This window comes from Hippichthys cyanospilos, chromosome 4 (assembly GCF_059441005.1).
Source record: "Hippichthys cyanospilos isolate Australia breed blue-spotted pipefish chromosome 4, RoL_Hcya_1.0, whole genome shotgun sequence".
NCBI classification, from domain to species: Eukaryota; Metazoa; Chordata; class Actinopteri; order Syngnathiformes; family Syngnathidae; genus Hippichthys; species Hippichthys cyanospilos.
The window spans coordinates 19,332,662-19,354,629 of NC_142372.1; the positions used below are offsets into that span (position 1 = coordinate 19,332,662).

Below are 21,968 nucleotides of genomic sequence, written 5' to 3' on the forward strand. Positions count from 1 at the left end.
CAAGCCCAATTGAAATGTTTCCCCAAATTATTATTATTATTAAGATGCAGTACATGTATTTTATTGACAAGTTTATACAATTACTGAGGATATTTACTCATCTTCTGAACTAAAATAGAAATGTTTCCAAATACCCACAAATATGTCATTTTTTGGCACCCCTCTAATCTACCGTTTTAGATGCAAGCCAGTGCTTTTGATGATGTTTAGAGCTTCAGAGATGGCCCTGGTAGCAAACCACTGGCTTTGTTGCTTTTTGAAAGTCAATTTAGGGCTTGGCATCTCATAAAATCAGATTCTCACATGTATGTACAGCAAGCGACATGGAGGAAGTAAAATATTATCCCCTGTGTAATCTCTTTTGGGAACAGGATTCTCAGCTGAAGGCGCTAAAGGACACTGTTCACATCTGCTTCTCAGCTGTCCTGCTCAACCAGCCCAGCAGCAGCCACAGATTTCCCACTTCCCCTTCTCATTTGTACAGATACACATCACTCATCAACAGCTCCAGAGTCACCTTTCAACAGCCACATGCCAAGGTAATTCAATATTTCACTCTTCACCGTCTGATTTAACGCCGATCAAAACGGCACACTTTTGCCGTCAAATTTCTTCCAATAGTTTACCGCCCATCTTCTGTAGAGTGACTCTCAGCTGTCCTTGAACTACAGTTACAGTATGTGTCATAAAGAATGTCAATGTGTGCAAAGATGTAGCAAATCTATCTATCTATCTATCTATCTATCTATCTATCTATCTATCTATCTATCTATCTATCTATCTATCTATCTATCTATCTCTCTCTCTCTCTCTCTCTCTCTCTCTCTCTCTCTCTCTCTCTCTCTCTCTCTCTCTCTCTCTCTATCTATCTAAAGTAAAACCATTTATATTTTGATCCCCTGTATCCCAATTAAATTAACCCTAATTGCATCCTTAAACTGCATGAAATGAATGGGGATTTTCTATGACTTTTTTTAGAGACAGTTTATAGTACAATGCGGACTAAAGCCAAATGTCTGGTAATGGACTAGGTGGGGGCCCCCACTCATTTTGAATCCCTTTGGCGAAATTGAAAGATTTTACCCGTGCCGAGCAGGAGCACAATAGAGCTAGATGCTGATGCTAATGTGTGCGCAAGTGAAGTGTCCCACTTTCTGTCTCTAAAATGATCAGCAAGCTTTTTTGCACCTGCATGGCAATTCTTCAGTTCCACTTGTAAATTACAGTGCTCATCTGGGCATTTTCTTGTAAAAGTGTGAATTTTTCATCTATTATGGTTAGCAAACTAATGGATTTGGTGTTATTATTTTTTTCAATGCTTTGGAAAATACTCTTGTTTGACACCCCTGATGTTGTTTGACACAACATCACCATATACATATGTATTCCAAATTTCACATTCTATTCAAGCCCTAAAACGATAATGCGCATCTGCATTGCACCACAACACACACATCACAGCACAATTTTATGTGTATTTTTGCTGTACCAAGCAGTCGTGTCAAGCTCAATCAGAGATTGTATTAGTTCTGATTTCTGAAAAGCAGTCACTGCAGGCACTTTGAAATCATCTGGTCGGCCACAGCCCTGCTGCGCCTTATCTACCATGATTCTGGTGAGCAATTCTGTCTTTAAGAAGCTTTTCTCCCGTCAAAGCAGTCACAATTTGCACTCCGTCCCCTTCAGTTGGTGCCTCAGAGATTTGACATGCTATGATGATGTTTTTTTTTTTTGTCATATTCCCTTATCAAGTCTCAGTTTCAGCATCTCCTCCAGTGTCAGTGAAACTGTGAAAAACAATAATATACAACTGACGTGTTTATGCTCACTATTCAAATACTTAGAATAGAAAGATCTGATATGAAGTTTTATTTCCTTAAGATCTTTGTCATTCTGTACCACTTATTTGCCTAGCAGACTCAAAACATAAAAAAACAAAAACCTAACTTTGGTTTTGAGCACTAACGCTTCTTCGTTTGCACTAAAAAGAACTGCACTCCACTCGCGGAGGAAGATTCCGGCTCTATTATCTCCATTATCTCCTTTAAGCGCCATACACTTTGACTGGCTGTCTGATAAATCTGTGTCAGCCCTTGCTGTAAAGATTACTGGGGTGCTCCATCTGTCCACTCTCTCTGCTTATATGGAGGTGTGCCAACTCTCATTGAAATCCTTGCCAAATTGTTCGAAAATGATGTGTTCGAAACAGCACGTAATTGCATTTGCTGTTCGTGGAAAAGAATGGTCCCTAACTATGTATGGTAAAAAACACTTGGCAAAAATGCTGCTCTACAGATCTTGCTTTAAGTGAAGACAGCATTATGGTTTTTTGTTTGTTTGTTTGTTTGTTTTTTGGGGGGGGGTGTTCAAATTGACTTTCATAAGATCCATCATAAAATAAGGTATGCATGGCAGCCAGGTTAAACTGACTGTATTTCAACTGTTCACTGTGAAGAACCCTTCAAAATACCTGCAAACGTCACTTCTCTAGCGCCAGTATTAGATATTTGAAGACGGATAGCAAGGTCGTAAAAAAAAAAATATATATATATATATATATATATATATATATATATATATATATATATATATATATATATATATAAAGAACATAAATCAATAAAATTAAGACATAAAATAAAACCTCAATGAGGCCTATTGTCAGGTGACATACTTGGGATGAAAGTTTAGCGACTTACAATAACTAATTATTCTACTGTAGATACACAGATTCTTAACTTGCATACATATGTAGTAGAACCCCACCATAGGTGCAATTTCCCTCCATTAGTGTAATTTTCCCTCCAGACATTGCTCATAAAAAGATAACATAGAAACTGAAATAATGAGCTAATATTAATGTGATTGCAACTAAAGCACCTTCCCTTTAAGTAAAGAATTAAATATTTAGAATGGGAAACTATACTACAATGAATCTCGGCAAAACAGCAGCAGTTATTTGAAAGTTTACAATGTGTTAAGGAAAAAAGTGGTTGTCTTAAATGCTCACATCAAGATTGTGCACCCATCCTTCTCATTACGCCTTGCAAGTAGGGAGGCAATTCGTCAATGTTTAATTCTAATGTTGTAATTATTCTACTTCATATTATATTTAAATTCATTTATTTCATATTCTTCAAGATAACCAGGCTTCTATGGCTTAAGAACGAGACACGATTGAGGAAAGCTGAGGTCAGTTTTGGATTCTACACACCAGAAGTAGTTTAAAACCCTCTAAGACCTAACAATGAAAATTGTGCTTTCCGGTATAATGCATATGTTATCCTGCCTCATTGGATGAATAAGCAACTCAAGACCAGAAGAAACAGATTATTGTTCAGAAGGGAAAACCTCTGGACGATTAGCATGTTCCGCATATTTTTTGACAGTCATATTTTGTAAGAATTTTTACATTTGGTAATCCGTTTGAAATAATAAAAATAAATTGAATTGAAAGCCACTTACCCATGCCAATGCCATTTTTCTCATGCCAAATTACAATGTTTGTGCTTCAATAGCACACTCCAGAGTAGATTCAGCATTTCATAGCCAAAGAGGAAAAATGCGGGGTAGTTTGTTCAAGTGCTCAGTGACACCAATCTGTGTTTCTTATTTGAGTTAATATAATGAGGCTTAAGCTCTCATGGCTGCTATAGTAGGGGCTCCCGTGGACTTGGCCTCTCCCACATTTACAAAACTCCACTCACTGGTGAAAGATTCATTAGTGTGAGGAAGCAGAGATCAGCAAGATTGCAGTGGAAGTTGCTTCATGTTTAAGAGTGTTGGGGGAGAGCCATGGTTTGTGGTCCAATAGCATGCAGTTTTCATCTAAGTAATGGAAGATGATGTCGTAGGGTTTGGAACATTGTGCCTGGAGAAGAAATCAGCCCATTTTAATATCTTGTCCAGTTTATTGTACAGAACTATTGTCACGTATAGCACGTCTGAAATTGAACGTATGAAAGTCTTACTGTGTGTATATATATATATATATATATATATATATATATATATATATATATATATATATATATATATATAGACACAAACACACACACACACACATTTTTATTGCAACAAAAACAACTGTCATGACCATAGGGGCTTGGCTGTATTCATGTTGTTTTGACTGAGAGATAGATAGATAGATAGATAGATAGATAGATAGATAGATAGATAGATAGATAGATAGATAGATAGATAGACAGACAGACAGACAGACAGACAGACAGACAGACAGACAGACAGACAGACAGATAGATAGATAGATAGATAGATAGATAGATAGATAGATAGATAGATAGATAGATAGATAGATAGATAGATAGATAGATAGATAGATAGATAGATAGATGTCCCCCATCTGCCCAATATGTTAACTATATAAAATAATTATCTTTTAAAACAAATGGGCAAAATAGCATTATTATATAAATTCCATTCCCTTTTGTTGTACGACTGTGAACAGATTCTGATGGTTGCTGCCAAGAGGTGAGAAATAATGCATGAAACGCTTATCCTCCTCCCAAACTGCCTCTCCCTTCCAAAATTCTTCTTGACAGAACCCCCAAGCCCCAAACCCCCCAAAAAGGAAGAAGAAAGTTTGACAGTGACTTTAAAATCACTAGTTTTTATTTTAAAATGTTTTGCTTTATGCTCTCAAGAGACGTTTTGGTCCATAGAAGGAAACTTCAATATAACAGCCCTGAGGAGTTGCCTGCAACAGGCAGTTACATTTGGATCAGTGTCTCATAATGCTCTGGATGCTACTTTCGCCTCTGCTTTGGACAAGCTGTTCAAAAATATATCAACATTGATTTCCGTCCTTAAGTCCTTCTTTCTAGGATTTAGCTTTTTAAAGATTTATATTTAGTCTGAATTTAGCATTCTCTTATTCTTGCATTCAGTGCTTGTCGGTTGAAAACAACCTACAGATTTAATTTCTTTGAATTCAATTTATAAAAAAATCACTGTAATATGGGAAACTGACAGAGAAAGGCAGTAAGGGAAAACTACTTTCCAAAAACAGGATTTGTATTTTGTGGAAGCATAATGATGCAGTCTAACAAAATTAGATTTTCCCTCTTCCCCTTAACGTATTGTGAACACTACTTATATGAACCCAATTTTGTCCCAGAAACTTCAATTCATCTTCTGTCATTGCTTTGTCTTTTCCGATGATTTTACATCATCCACTTAAATGGATAACTCATGCATTTACTTTGATTGTAAACAATCAATGTAAAACATTACCTTCAATGTCTAAGCTTGCCATCAACCATCATAGTATAGATGTCCTACTTTATTATTCACAGTTGATTTCTTAAACAATGCAATGTAAAACATTTCAACCCCTAAAATGTTATTGTTCATACAGACATGAATATAATTTTCACAAATGAAACAACTGTGTCAAACATTATTCAAATGTCAGACGATAGTCGGGGCACAGCGCCAGCTACTGCAATTATTTTTTTTTTGTAATCTGAAGTTTGATATCCTGTCTAATCTTTCCTCAACCTTATTACTAAAAAAGGAAAACATAAGTACGAGTAAGTCTCAGTCATTCATCATGTAAGGCATTGTTTTCCTGAAGAACATCAATAGCAAATCATGAACTTGGAAATTGCAATTTAGTTAATTGTGTTCCTTATTTATTAGGTAATGCAAATGATGTCTCTCACACAACACAACTGTTCTTTTACGATTTAGAAATACAGTCAATAGCTTGAATTTCATAATTGAATTCAAAATTGCAAGTAAAACAAAGTCATTGTGAGTCAGCCGTGTTTTCAGGATGCTCAGATTTAATACTGCAAGTAACGAGCCGTTTCTGCATTTTAGTTTTAACCCCAGGCTATTTTGTTTTTTTTTTCCTAATAGGACATCTCTAAAGTTCAGAGAGTCGTCACAACCAGCAGCACACCCATGAACATCAGTGTAATGAGGAGAGAAAGTGGCGGAGTTAAAAAGTGCCAGATGGAGGAGGTGAGCCTTAACAGTAATTATAAACAACGATGTAACCCAAGGGCCGGAATCCACCAGCAATCATTCAAATCCCTAACCAGGGTTTAAAAACATGGTTTGTCTTTATTGTTGTCATTATCCATAAACTTTGTTGAAGGACTTCCAATGAATAGAATATTTATTATTTTGTTATTAAATTCATGTGAATGTGTGTATAACAGTTCATCTATAATGTGCAATGGGTGGAGCTGTGCATATAGATCTATATTTTCTTTATTGAAACACTTTGTCCTGAAGACCAAAGAATGATCAATTCAGCCTAAGAATTTTCAGGTCAGCAGTAAACTAGCAAGTGTGAGGTCACCTCACGCCCAGTGCCTGCTAGCTCTGGCACCCTATCACCCCACACATGAACAAGCGTTTGAAGACAACAAACGGATGGAAGGAATACTTGCATTTGCACATTTCGGAGTTCCATTCCAAAGTTTTAGTAGAATGTATCCTTTCAACAAAATTTGCTGTTAAATGCTGTGCTGAATTGAGAATACATTTGAAAGCAGTTAGTTCAAGTGAGAAGAGATAGTCAATAATTGACATTCACTGTTGAAACTTTGGTTAATTTGCTGCCTCGCTGACAGTGGCGAGGATCCCAAAGATTCAGGCAAGTGTGACATTCAAGGAGCCTCTCAAAAAACCTCTTTAAGACTTGTAAAAACAAATGCATTTAAGAGGACCATCAGGAGTTTTGACAAGTGGCGCGCAAGAAGTACTACAGATAAAAATTGATAACCATCAGGAGACTGTGGCAGATTCTCATAGAGGAAAATCGTATTTGCAAAACAGTGTCTCCAGCAAATGGTTCCATAAGGAGATTGTGCCAATAGCAAGGTTCACTGTTGTGCCATTATTGATTATGTAATTTTGGCATGATTGTGTAGCCCCCTAGCAAAAGAGAGAAACATGCTGTTCCAGATTAAAGACGATGCTGGCAAATTTGAGAGGGCGAAAAAAAAAAAAAAAAAACTTAAATTGTGGTTGCTGTGGATGTCATCACTGTTGAGGGTGTCCAAGTGATGGATGCATGGGTTTCAGTGCATGTCATGTTTAAGAACCTCTCTCTTCAATGGGTATTAATGCAAAACAATCAAGGATTTTTTTCAGATCCTTTGCTCAAAAGCTGAAGTGGTCCAAAACAGATAAAGTATGAGCGTTAGGGCGGCCTACAAGGTTGATACTGTCAGGGATTCAAATCGCTGATAGTCCGGAGAAGTTTATTTGGAGTTACAGCCAGGAGGGAGACACCCTCCGGGAATAACTGATGCATTTGTGATCATTGACCTACCCACGTACCCTAACAAAATGCAAATTAAAGAGGGGCTCTCCCTAAGGGGGTAAGAACAAAAGGGTTAGCTTTTATCATTGGTTTGGTAAAAAAAAAAAAAAAAAGATGATGACAAGCCAGGCTTTCTCAACGAATTAAGGTTATCTTTGGCCGAGGGAGCAGCAGAGGCTATTTTCTGAAAGACGGTACCGCCGGAGGATTGTCCTCAAACTCTCAGGTGCCTAGGTGGACATTTAGAGCACATTTTGGAAAAAGCAAGAAAATCTACTCCAAGACCTCAAGATCACATATTTTCTGACATATGAAATTAATTAGTGTAAGAACTTAACATTTCCATCATTAGCTGTAGAAATGGAAGACACTTATTTGGAGTGCAAATCATTTTGTGTACCACCATAACGCCAGCATCAAAATTTCAATCTATGTATACGGTATTAAACTCATAAAAGGTAGATTTTTCAAAGATTTTAAGATAAAAATTGTAATATAATGCTTTTAGTGTGCTGTTTGCATCTGTTTTAGGCAGCGAGCGTCTTATGTTTGAGTTGCTGGAGTTTGGAAAACTCACCCCGAATTGGACACTGATTAGCTTGTCATTGTGTTTGAAGTAACCCATTAGGCTTAGTTTATGGGTGGAAGGCCAAGTTTAGGAGCAGAAGGAGGAAGCGGAAATAGAGGAACCTGTGAGAGTGGTTTTACTTTCAACTTTAAAAATGCCCTAACGATACCTTTTGATGAAGTGCATGCTTTGTAAGGAGCTTGTTTACCACAGAAATACTGTAGCTCAAGTTTAGCCAATCACATAAATGCAAAGCACTCAGCTGCAAATGCAACCACAGTTAATGATAACACTCAAAGTGAGCCATAGCAAAGCTACTAAACTAAAGAATACTCCACATTTGAGCTGGTGAAGGTCAGGCTGGTCCTTGTTTTATCCTAATGTTAATTTCCGATTATTCTGTGATTGAGACAAGAATACGGCGCCATTCCTCTTGATTGTCAAAACTAAATGTTGTAGCCTGAATTTGGGAGTGGTTTCATATACAGCAGAGGGTTAATGGTTACAACTGCATCAATTAAAGTAAACAAATACAACTGAAGCCACGATTAAGTTTATTATCTCCAATTATTAAAAACATTGATTTATTAAAAAAAAACTATGGTTAAGGGTTTTTCTTAGAAATGTTTCCTTGATAATAACGAGATTGACTCGAGATCTTAATTGAGTAACCCCATTTTTTTCAATCTCTTGACAGCATCATTAACAATTTGTTTATTTTTGTTCATGTAGTTTGCAGTGGTGTTCAGAACACAATATTCTAGCAAGCTGTTTTATTGAATACAATTATTTTGTGCAAGAAGTCATAATGAAGTGGCTGGTCGGTAGACGTTTTAATGACTTTGTTGGTTATGGTGCCAATGTCGGAGCTAAGCCCACCTTTTATAGGTATTGTACAAAGTCTGTTTTACCTTGGAGTTGAGAACTCACAATATGTATGGTTTGCTTTGAGCTATGAAAAAAAAAACAGGAAAATTAGTACTCAAATGTTTGTCACACTGAGAAAAAATTCCTGATGAATAATTTTCATGAACATGGAATGTGTTTTGGAATACATTATTGAATGAGCTTGTTGCCTTTGTTTCTTGAATGTTCTTTAAGATGTCTTGTTTCTCCTCCAATAGCCTGGGAGCGACTGCTCCACAAATCAGACAAAGGATATTGCTCCAGAAGCAAAAGAACAACCAGAACCACATCAGGTAATGTTGAGTGCAAAACATTCTCAATGAAGCATCTTATTACCGTAATTTCCCAAATACAGGACACGCCTGTGTATAGGACACATCCTTCATTTTCAGGTCAAATCCTGGTATTTCCTCTGTTACCATGTAAAAGATGCAGTAACAATTTGGCGACAATGTCAAAGCTATATTAAAACAGAACTAATGTCATCTTTGTCAAATCTTCATATTTTCTTGTTTTCATAGCCGTAAGTTATATATTTGTTGCAGTTTAGTGTGTTTCAGATTTCCCATGTTGTGAGCAGTCAGTGATCACTGCTTCTGTGTAACTTTGAATGTGCTTGCCATAAATACCCGAAGTTGCGCACCATCCTTGTTCCACCAAGAAGGGACAGGGGAATGTCTGAAGTTATGGAAAATGTATTTATCAAACCTACCAATGATATCGGTACATGGTATCTGTATTAGTGACTGTTTATTAGTTGTGTACTTACACTTGCATGGGTCTGAAAAAAAAAAAGTGGTATATAATATCCACTGTACTCATATGCCAAAAACATGCTGTTTATAAATTCAGTTGAAAAAACAGCCCATAATCAAATGTTTGTAGGAAAATATTACCAAAGGTTAGTTATAAAGCAACACATTGGAAGAAACATAAAACTGTAGCAAAGGTGAGTGTTCAAAGTACTGTAGGTGAAAAACAACAACAACAAAATAAAAATAAAAAAAATCATCTATACTCGCTGCTGTGCTCCAGCATAACATTCTTTAGCATTATATTGCTGAATTGAGTCACACCTGCCTTCAGTTGGCAGATGGTGCAATAACGCAACACATCCCATTTGAATTCAGTACAATCATGTCAAACTGACAAGTTGTCATGCATTCCAAATGGATCTTTTCCACTTTTGGACACATTCTATTTGCTGAAGAATATGGCAACATCTTAAGGGGGAATTTCTATATACCAGAACACATTCAGGGACTGCCTAACAATTGATTATTCGTCAGTATTTTACTTTAGAGTGTGTTATTATTCATAGTCAAATACAATTTTGCCAGATGGATATGTGGTCAAGATGATGGATGGAAGGATGGACGGTAATATATATGATGGTGACAAATACAACATTTGAAACCATGCCACAACAGAAATGGAGATTATTAATAGACTCTTTGTGAACACCACTACCGAATTCGGTATAAAGAGGCATACATGAAAACGCATAGGGGAAATGCGTATTCATGTTTAAAAAACACTCAGAATCCCAGTGTTGGCTCAAGGAGCTATTTCCTTTGTCTTTGATCAGTAAAAAATATCGGTGCCATTTCGACCTTGCGCTGTGCAAGCATGAACTATCGAATATAGCAATTATGCAACCATGGGTTATCGCACGTTTAACGACAGAGGTTATTTTTCAGTCAGACAGCATCCCAGCAGCTTGTAATATATTAAGAACGGAAGCTTTTATTCCGACTGACCTTTCCACAGGAAATGCTTAATGTCTTGCCATGCATATGGTGCGGTCTGTTATACATCCTATAAGGACGTGTCACTGTTCCAAAATATCATTCTAGACAGACGTTTGTTTGCGACAGTAAATTCTTTGCCAATTTTCTTTCCCTTCTGCTATTTGTTTCTTCTGCGCAGAATCACGCCAACATTCATTTTGCAGTAAACAGTTTGATTAGTAGTGATTTGCAGTCAGGTGTCTCTGGCTGAGTCTGCATCAAATTTTCCAATATTCCTGTCACAGTGCAACTTCCATTATGCGTTCTCATGTTCAGTCAGGACTTTTCTGTTGCCTCCCCTGATGTCCAAAATGTTTTATGGACCGAGAGTATGCTGGAAGCCACAAAAACAGAGCAGCATCTGGCCTGTTCAATATAATATGTCCTCTTCTATCTACACATGCCTTCCAGCAGACATAAGAGGGTTCTCACGCAATGTGGCTTTAACGTCAACAGTCGGGCAGCTGAAGACACTCACTGAAAAGATTTCACTAAGATATTGTAAAATGTCAGCAAAAGAAAAACAACACTCTTTGTTATAGTACATACAATGTAGAGGCAGTTTGACCTTGCGATTTTCATGCTTAACATATAGATCTGAACACGACTGGACCGAACCTAGTAGGCAAAAGCGTAGATAAGTGGGTTGCACATCAGCATCACACTTTTGCCGGTTCAACCCCTAACCCTGCTTGGGTTTTCTCTGGGCGCTCCAAGTTTTTTCCATATTTTAAAAAATGTTACTTAGGACGATCATTGTGCTAATTTAAATCATTACTATTTTGATTTTGAATTTGTTTGCAATGTATACATAACCTAAGAATGTTGGACTTGAAAGTTGTAAATAGTTGCTGAGAATTATAGCACCAATCAAAAGTTTGGAAATACCCTTTAATTCCGTGTTTTTTCCAACTTTTGACTGGTGCGCTACATGTTCATCAATAATGTTAGTTGTTGTTTATTATTCCCTCTCAGTTTTAGTTATATGTGTTTTACCAAACTGATATCATGGTGTCATTTCGTTCATGTTAATTCATCATCATAATTCGCCACACTGACACACACATGCTGTATATCCGGAGAAACTCAGCAACCCAGAAATGTTACCTCAATGTAAGAAAAGATGTTGCCAAGACAAGATGGCAAGTACCCTGTTCTGACAAAACAGAACAAGTGCAAAGGAAGATTTTGGTTTCACTCACTTTGCTCTCAATTGTATTTTTTTTTCATTGTTTTTGCTTCATATTTATCAATAAGATTTTTATCATTTCTTAACCTGTATGTTTTAATTCACATTTACGTTAGAACATGTTTAGTTTTCATCTCTACGGCCCGCAGCTAAAAGTGTGTGCTTTGAGTTCAGATATTTTGCGCAATTGTGTTTGACAACGCTGTTGAAGTGCATTATGCTTTAAGTCATCCTTTGCTATGGTGAGTGGTGTGGAAATAAATCATTTGCAGCCACGAGTATAAAGGCATTCCCGAATGTGACATTGGCAAGAATAAGACAGGTGCTTTGCTTAGAGAAATGTTTTCTGTGTGAACTGTCGTGCTTAAAAAACACCAGGCCAAAATGCTGAAAAATTGACTGAAATATTTGGATTATCAGTAAAAATTTAATTTGAGGGCACGTCTCGCAATATGAGACAAAAGAGACGGGTGCAATGATCCTTCATAATGCACAAACTACATTGTGCTCAACAGTGAGCAGCCTGCTGTGACTGTCAGTGCCGTTCATCAAAGAATGGATGGAGTTTTCATCCCACATAGCGGTTAATGGCATCCATTATGCATTCCTCATTCACTCTTTGTCTGGAAAAAAAAAGACATCTTCTGATGCTGTTAGGTCTTAGCCATAAACAAGAAAATGCATCTCACCTAACATCATGGCAGACATTATCAAGCTAGTATGGTTAGGTCTAATTATGTATTATATCAGCGAGTGTGTGAGAGTGACTATAGCCTATATTACCCCCTCCGTATATCTACATAGGATGCGCGCATATACAATCAGTGTACGGCCCTGACAAATAATAAAAATGGACAAGTCTTTTTAATAGCTCCTTGGTCATCTATTCTTTGAATCTATCATTTCTTGACATTCTCGGGTATTAATGAGCATTACTCATACCTATCATTCAAATTATAGACCGCTGTATGCCTGCAATGAAATATGGCTAGAGCTATCTTGTTTATTATTCATGTTTGTCTTTTGAACCTCACAGCAAAGAAGCCAAGGGCAGCCCGGGAGCTCGGAAAGCGTTGGAAAGAGCCTGGACGACAGCGAGGACGAAGGGCAAAGCAGCAGCAGAAAGATAAAGCCTCAAAAATACAACTGAGCAGACAGCGTATCATGAAAAATACAAATCTCCTGCATTCCTTCAACGATATTTCCAAGAGCACACACATCTGACGAACCTTCACAAAACATGCGCACACACATCCGCCGCACCCTCACAAAACACGCGCACGCACATTTACACACACAACACACAGACACGTACAGTATCAGCATTGCTTGCAAAAGCTAAGGCACTGGAAATGTCAACACAATAACATGGCATGCATTTTACAGTTTTATTTTGATGGTAGCAATGGCACTGGTAAATTGTTTCATGATTGTTCATTTGATGTTTACTTATCTGAGTTGTATTCTTAGGGAGGGTACTGCTTACTAATGTGTGATCTTTCTCGAAAAATCCCTTTTCACTGATAAGGTCTGGACACTGTATAGTGTAATAAGTATACGAATTTGCAGATGCCTGTTCTACAATATGATTCTCGCAGTCTTCGGTCATTCGTTTTCAGAATGGTCACACTGCGCGATGAAACATAAGGTACGTTGATTCTTGACTACGGCCGAGTGATTTTCAGGGTCTTAGTGCAGTATCGTTGCATCGTTAGTATGGGTCCACCACAGGTTGTTGTTGTGACTTTGAGCCAAAATCGTGTGCTCACATAGTGGTGTTTATGTTGAAACTAAATAAACGAAAGAGGAAATAGGAAAGTGTGGCCGAACGTAGTGAGTCACATTAATGCAAGTTGACTTATGCAGCTGCTGCTGATGATAGTGGCTGTGGCAATGATATACTGTACATGTCATTTCATGGTATGTTTCTCTTGTTTGGTTTTCTATCTGCGAGCGTGACGTCAGAGAACCTGTGAAGTGATTTTCTTCAAATTTGGGACACTGCTTGATGTCGGTCGCAGTCCATATTTTGTTGCCAGGCTGCATTTTCCATCAAAAATGGTCAAAATTGTACAGTGCATTCTGGGCTTCATACAGGAAAAATACTTCTCCAACTAATACCAAACTAGACGATTGTTTGTCACCCATAGTAGCAGGTTAATTTACTCCTCCTCATTTTGGAATATTAAGGCTCAAGTTGGCTGGCCAACTGTTCAACGTTTAATCTTTCTGCACTCTTTCTGCCTTTACCACTCCAGAGGCAACGAGCCAAAGACTCACAATGGGTCGTCTCCCTGAGAATGTGCCATGCACTGAGTAGTAACTCCTAGCTACATGTATCTGTGTTCTCTGACCTTTATGTGTACTTTCAATGAACTGTAATTTTCAGTACATTTGTGAAGAATAAATGGTTCTTTGTGGGAAAAAAAAAAAAAAAAACTTGAGCAAGAATGTTTGTGATCAACAGAAAAAGGTTGCTCCGCGTGCAAACGTGCCCTATGAATATTTCATTAATTTTGAATATTTCAATAGGGTTTTAGATTCGAGCAGATGATTTGTGATTTGCAAAGTCGTAAATATTCTCAGTTTCAGTTGTCAAGAGCTTTCAGAATAATTAAATTAACGATGGGAGCCATCAATCACTTGTATTCTCTTCTGTCTTAAGCTAAAGGCATCAGAACTACGGTGCGCATGTAAAAAAAAAAAAAAAATCTCTGCGTGTGCAGTCCAGTATTATTTTATGTTCATTGTAGAAGCTCCTGGTGGCATTTAAGCGGTAGAGTTACCACCATACAAATCCAGAAGTTATATTATGTCTCCCAGTAGAGCTAGTTTGTGTTTAGTGTGACCATTAACTGCACCATGTATCAGGCTTTATTTCGGACTTCCGTGGGGTAAAAGGAGTGTGAACCTGAATAGGAAATGCGGTTGAGAAAATGTATAGCTCCAATATGCTCACTACGCTTGATTTAAGCATTATCTATTTCCTTTGTCCTATTCAACTATTGTGGCGCTTTTATATCACCCTTATTTACCATCCTCTACTGTCAAGCCAACGTTTGACCCAGAAGCTCCCGAAATTCGTCTGTGTTTTGAAAGTGACGGCTCAACCTCATCTATCTTTAGTTCCGGCAGCCCCTCCGTGTGACATTTGGTGTGACCACAGGATCTAAGAATGTGCCGTTTTAAAAATGTCAGATGACAGGTGCACTGCAGTTTTTCAAGGCCATAATCCGTCTTTTTGTGCAAAAAGGAGCGACTCCCATAGGTTAGGTCAACATGTTTCAGTGGCTTAAAAAGGCCCTCCAACCAGGATTTGGAGAGCCAAGCAGGACTCGAAAGATTCTGCCTTTCAACAATATCCCTTTGATAGGACAGAGGGGAACAAAATGATTGCATGGGATTGAGGCTTTTATCAAAGCAACAAGGTGTTATTTGTGTGTCATTTTGATTTTGCCACAGACACACACACAAATCAGGGAGCACACTAACTAGGCCTTTATTTGAAGATGAAATCCTTTTTGAAATCAGAACAGAAGTGATTTGCAATGTCTTTCTTAAGATGGCCGTTGATAGAAGTGAAATGATCGTGTTTTCTTTGACCTTTGTGAACATCTGCATAATAAAATTGATTTTTCTAATTCTACTAATTAAGATAAAACTAACACAATAAGAAAGGAGGCTTCATTATCTCCGTGATTGGGGATGGTCTCACAGATAAGGAGGAGGATGGTGGAATAATACATGTGTTAAACATTTTACATGAACACGATGATGACCAGTCTAGTCGTGGTCTGTCAACTCCAGCAAACATGAATCACAAAACAATGTTCTGCTTCTATTTGCCTAAAACTGAATCATTTTACTTTGACTTTAATTTGGCCGAAGCTGACATGAAATCCACAAAATGTCTCCCCGCTTATCGAGGCACTAATATGCTAAGGTGACGTGCTGTACAGAAATGAATGGGGGGGTCGCTGGGGGTGAGGCAATGGAGTGGAGGATTTTAATATCACACATTATTTGCAAAATTACCCTTAGATTATTATTTTTTTTAATTCACACACAATGAAGTAAATGTCCACCTCATTCTGATTATTATTTGAATTCATGTAAAGGTAAAATTGTTTTAAGTCTACAGAACGGTATTGGAGCACCTCATTAGGGTTTCATTAAGAATTAAAAAAACAACAACAAAAAAAAGAAAAATGGAAGAAAAAGAACCAATTCATCAAGCAACTCTTGCTGACCAGCCTCTTTTTATGACCTTGCTCGAGGTCTTCTCAATCCATCTTTACTGCTCTGTTCTATTTTTTTTTTTCATGTTTTTTTGCCAATGTCAGCAGTTTCCCATTTCCTCCACTTCCCTTTGGGGTAACAAACTTTTTGGCCAATGACAGCATAAGAAAAAGGTGACATTAGCACAAGCACTTCGTTTGAAATAAACATCCATTTCAAGACTGTTTGCCCTATCCCAAAGAATGAATGGTTTAAAGAAACAAAATGACATCCGTCCTGACCTCTTAAGCTTGCAATGATGTGAGCTCTGGTGCAGTAGCCAGTGCAGGTTACACAGACCGATCTTCAATAGTTTGTCTTATATTATTCGAGCTAGTACCTTGACAAATTTCACAATGTAAATGTATACGAGATAAAAGCTGAAAATGCTTTTGATTTGAGAAATGGTTCTCCTTGAAAGCAATCCTGTCTATCGGGGAGCCCATGGGAATTGCATGAGACTGTCGTATTACTGACCTTATTTAAGGATCTAGCCATTGCAACATTGACAGGTTTGTAGCACAGTCTTTATCAAATAAGCTGTTTCAAGGTTTTACTGCCTCCAAGAATAAAATTACCTAGAGTGTATACGGCTGTTAATCAATAACATTGAGGTGAGTAATATACAGTATAAAGGACACCTTTATTTCCTAGACATGTATAAGCAGTCTGAGACTGTCAATGTAAAAGTCGTTAGGTTGCCATCATTGTAAACCACTGACTGTATTTACTTTCTTGAATATACACTGACCAGCCACAATGCGACTTTCATTCGGGGTTTGGTGGCCCACTAGTATGAGAGATCACCAGGAATGCTGCGGTAAATCAACCAAGTTAACTTAATTGGTCTGAATGGTATTTAATATGTACGAATGCATCATTTTGAAGCCCCAAAGGTGACATTCAATGCCTAATGATGGCATAGTCATTGGAATGAAGACTCTAAATCATCCATAGGTATAAATGTAAGCCTGCATGCTTGTTTGTCCGTGGTCTTCAATATACTGGGGACTATTCTTGGGTCAGTTGAAATCGGTTACAGCTTATGCATGACCTCAATGAGGACAAACAGTATAGAAAATTTTTGGATGTATGATCCACAGCATATTCGCGCTAGAGCTCACTGTCACTTGTTAAAACCATGCTGCGGTATATGGATGGACACCAAGCCTCAGAGTGCTTTTTCATCTGAGCTGTCACTGAGGGCTGAGGACCTCTCACCTTAAAAAATCCGACATCTGGGATATTGAAGCAGACAACCGAGAAGATCCAAATGTGTGTTATCTTCTCCTGGATTTCCCCCGGGTGATGGCTGAGCTTTCAGTGGATGACACTGTAGTGTGCTGTTTGGTAGTAAGACACTGCAGGATCTCTGCTCTATACCTGCGAGATCTGGCTGAAGTCTCATTTTTATTGATCATATGAATGAATGATGTATGCTCACTTTTCCAAAGGAAATGAAATAAACATAGATACTTTCTTTTCTTGTTTTTTTTTTTTTTTTTTTAAATTGTGTGACAATATCTTGCATGAACCTTTTCAATGGATATTTCAAAAATCTCGGATCAAGAAAAGGTTATAGAGAAAGGGAAGAAGTTGTAATGTACCCACTGCATGCAATTCAACTCTTAAAATGCATGGCAATACTAATCTGGTCATGTTGGACTTCCAAGGTTCAAATGCAGAGATGGTTTTGCATTATTTAAACTCCGTCTTATTGGGTAGTCGATAAAGGAGGTGTTGAGAACATAAATATGACTTAATATTAAGCAAAATTCACCACTGTGGAAGGAGAGTGAAACAGATTTTAGTCACATCATTTTGTTTGGGTGTAAACGATTTGTGTTATAGTGGAAATTCGTATTGATTGATGATGGACTTTGAAAATAATAGTCAAGATTAAAGTGGTTTAAACCCGCTGTAGTTGTCAACTCTGCAACTGACACCATTCTATCCAAAGTCAGTCAGGATAGGCTAGAGTAGAGACTTCTAAGCCGATGATGACCAAAGAGAAGTCCAAAGCACAAGAAAGGGAATAAGTATGAAAAAAGGCAAGTTTGACAATATCAGGGTGTAAAAGAGAGGCTTATTGAGTGGTCCTTTATCATTTTGAATCCCTCCTCGACTGCTAAATATGCACCCACTGACAAGTCCTTTCTGTGTTCCTGTAATAATGAGATTCCGCGTCCCTCTTATCAGCTCATCATGTTTCATCCAATTCAGCCTTGGTCACACCACTAGCTTGACTTAACAAAAAGAGAAGGAAAGAGAGTGCGTAAGAGAGAGAGAATACTCATCTAATTGGGTTGTACGGTTTGCATTATTTTAATTACTTGCCTGGGTTTAACTATGGTTCCCTGCAGAGCTTCATATTTTCTTTCCAATATTTTGAGGTAACCGCTAATCCAACTATTTCGGTGACATTCGTTCGTAAAGCACATGAGAACAACGCACGCTTCCTCTCACATTGCTGAGTATTGAAATCTTGCCACATGCTCAAACTCTTCTTGCTGTATGGAAGGTGTGTCCGCAGGATATAAAATATCCTCAAATGAGTCATTCCATCACTCAAGTATGTGCTCAGTTAAACCTAATTTAAACTTTGTAGACAGGGCACTTCATCCCCTTCCTGAAGTGTTAAAAGGTTTGCCAAGCCTCTTCAAGGCCATCCAAAAATTGCGCTCGTCTCAACGCGTTCCAACCCAAGAGTTTTTGCTTCAGTTCCCACAAGGCTGCACCCCGCTTGGCCTGGCGGCACCCATCAGCTACTTGAGAAGTCTTTTAAGCTTGCCAAGCTTGGTAGGACTCTTTCTTTCTTCTTCTTTTTCTTTGCTCTCTGAACAGTACTAAATGAAAAAAATATATGGGAAAAACGTATGTTTCAGAAACCAAATGTTTAGATTATTTTATTTCAAGAATGATGTATAGCCCTGCATCATTTCCTGAGTTTCCTACAGTATATACTGTATTACCCCCCTATTGTACCTTTGTAACCACCTCTTGTTCCTGGTCTCATTATGGAAAGGGCTGAATCTGAGGTTTCCCTAATCCAGCAATAGAAGAGCCTTTCCATCTATTGATTACACACTTAGGGGCTTATTTATCCTTCTTACTTCCTTTGGCAGTGTATCTCTGTGGTGGCTTATTTTTTCACGTTTTATGCATTCATGACAACATGCAAAGAATTTGATGCCAAATAGCACTGACCCCCCCCCCCCCCCCATTCATATGGACATAGACAATTGCATTGACGAAAAATATATTTTTTTAAACTAATCAGATTTGCATTCCATTTGTTTTTTACTTAAATTATATATATATATATATATATATATATATATATATATATATATATATATATATATATATATATATATACATTTTTAAAGGTACCCATTTTGTCATTTTTATTATTACTGTTTTCAAAATTAAGATCTTTTCATTTTTGGAAGACAATTCGTATTGGAAATAATAAAATAATTCCCTTTTCCCAAGCGGTTTTCATTAGTTTAATTCTAATTACTATATTCTTCATTCTCTCAATGAAAAGGATGATTTTAGCAATTTTCATATATGGGAGGCACTGGGTTATTTCCTGTCAGGCGCATTACTGCACAATAAGTAAAACAAATGAATCAAGCTTCATCCAAGTACCATACATAAGACACATCTGATTTTAAGGCTCCCAGATGATTTTGCAAACATAAAGGGATTTCAAGTGGGCCTTATATGTGTGCCAAAAAAATAAGATACATAATCATAAAAAATAGTCAATATGAAAATGAGGTTTAATCAGATTGTGTCTCTGCTCCATTTAATTGGATAGGGAAAACAGCTCTCTTTTTGTTGGTCAATCCATGATATGTGGGCACCTCGTGGCCATCGTGTTTTGTTTTCCTTTTTGTTGGCTCATTGAAATTTAGCAAGCTATTGGTGAAAATGTTACTGGCAACATTGTGTCCAGAAGCCGCCATGACAGCGCAACACCGCAGTCATCCTGGAGGATTTTTTTCCACCTCCATGGTGAAACCGTATGACCTTGCAACAACACAACACTGGCACTGAGGTAGGGGCTTTTAAGCAATACAAAGCAGCGTTTGGAGAAAAAAAAAGAACATGATGGAAGGACGCCTTTAGACTTGGGCATAAAACAAGCATTTGAAATCGTCATCAATAAACATATACAAATAAATACAAATAAATATATACAAATATATACAAATAAATATAGTTTGAGTTCACAAATCTGCGGAATGAATAACATGCATATTAATGCTAAATGTGTCAGGTGCGAATGCCCCACTTTCGCCTCTTGTTGGTGTTCATCGGAACTGGTCCAACATTGCCATCTTAATATTTGAAAATGGGAAAAAAAACGTTCTTTCTTGAGGGGACTAAAGACAGCTAATTTTCCCACGCACAACATTTGGAGCAGCACCTCCCAAGGAGCTGAGGAAAATGTCCTGACCATCTGACTCCCCGTGTGCTTTGGGAATTGCAAAGCACACAAATTCAAGTCCCCGCATAGCATAGTGTGAAAACAAAAACATGAAAATAAGGGAAGTCTCCCGACCCACAACCCAGGACATCAATACATGCATCTCCGATTGTAAGCAACCCCTCCCAAACGCACACACTTTCTTTGCCCCATTGCAATCAGGTCATAGGCTTTGCAGCATCAAGATGTGCGCCGCAAGGTTCGACAACAGCTTCTTCCTCCAAGCTGTCAGAGCCCTGAACACAATGGCCTGGCATCAACAATATGAATGTCTCTCTGAGGAAACGATAATCTGCACTGCCACCAACGCTAATGTGCAATAGACCTTTATAAACACTGAAGCAAAAACTGCTCTTGCTGCTCTTTGCTGACAAATCCCAGTATTAGACTTGCTCTGAATAATGTGTTAAGTTTTAACTAAAAGTCTGTTGTTTTATGGCTGTTGTAATGATGGAGGTACTTACTAAGTAAATTAACAAGGAGTGGAGCCTCACAGTGGAAACTGTTGGATGTAAATGGAGTGCATGAGTTAAGTGTCTCTTTTTTATATCCTTTGAATATTTGTGATATACTTTTTTAATCAACGTGGTCCCCATGAAATTGCATTTTTTTCGCTGCATAATGAAAGATAAAGCTTGATTTGGAAACTGAATATTTTGCTTTATGGATTTTGTGTTCTATTAACTTCAGCATGTTATTGTTTTGTTTGTTTGTTTTTTTTTCATTTGGCTCTGCCTTTTGAGCTTTACCTGCAAATCCTTGATAACTGACACCTTTGTAAAAAAAAAATTCTGTCAAGAATTTGCTTATTTTCACCAAATTTCCGAGTAAATTTATTGGTGTACGCAAACAAATTGTGTTACTCACAATTCACAATATTGTCATAGGCTGTAGTTTGTTGTTTGGATGTCTTGATATTTTCCAACGAGCTGTTATTTGTTTCTATTTCTGACTGAAGGTGTAATAAAAATGTAATTTTAATTTTCAAATATCTACCTCATGTATTTCTTTCTATATTTATTTATGTATTTATATAAGTATGGACTGTTACGTGGAATTCGTTATCTGTACAATCTGTATTGGTGTATTTTGCATAATTGCATGAATCCATATACAGTACTGTGTAAACACAGTGAAACATCCAACAAGTGTTTAACTGGCTGCCATGTACGTCAATCAAGTGTTAAATTTCACAAGGGCTGATAAACTGAAGTCGACTTTTTTTACTTTTTTTAAATCCCACAAAGACCATGGACATTCCCTCTGCTCACAATCTACTTAATGTACGCCCCTGGAATACATCACCTGTGTGTTATGTCGTCTGTGAAACATTTTAGTCAATGGAAGATGGAACGCTATTTCCATTTCGATATGAGGGGCGCTACACAGCAAGCTGACTTCAAAAGTCGTTGTGCGTCGTCAGCTTCATGTAGTAAACA

The 21,968-nt window shown here is 37.6% G+C and overlaps 1 protein-coding gene and 1 long non-coding RNA gene across 2 annotated transcripts in view; one reads left to right on the forward strand and one right to left on the reverse strand.

Annotated features, from left to right (window-relative positions):
* The window catches only part of luzp2 (leucine zipper protein 2), a 124,675-nt gene extending 110,368 nt beyond the window's left edge, over positions 1–14,307 (forward strand). The window contains exons 9-12 of the mRNA XM_088413143.1: positions 372–539; positions 5,884–5,988; positions 8,993–9,067; positions 12,790–14,307. Of these exons, the coding sequence (XP_088269269.1) occupies positions 372–539; positions 5,884–5,988; positions 8,993–9,067; positions 12,790–12,903 (462 nt within the window). The 3' untranslated portion in view covers positions 12,904–14,307. The remainder of the gene's footprint in view (positions 1–371; positions 540–5,883; positions 5,989–8,992; positions 9,068–12,789) is intronic.
* The window catches only part of LOC148424926 (uncharacterized), an 80,863-nt gene that overhangs the window by 28,587 nt on the left and 30,308 nt on the right, over positions 1–21,968 (reverse strand). The window lies entirely within an intron of this gene.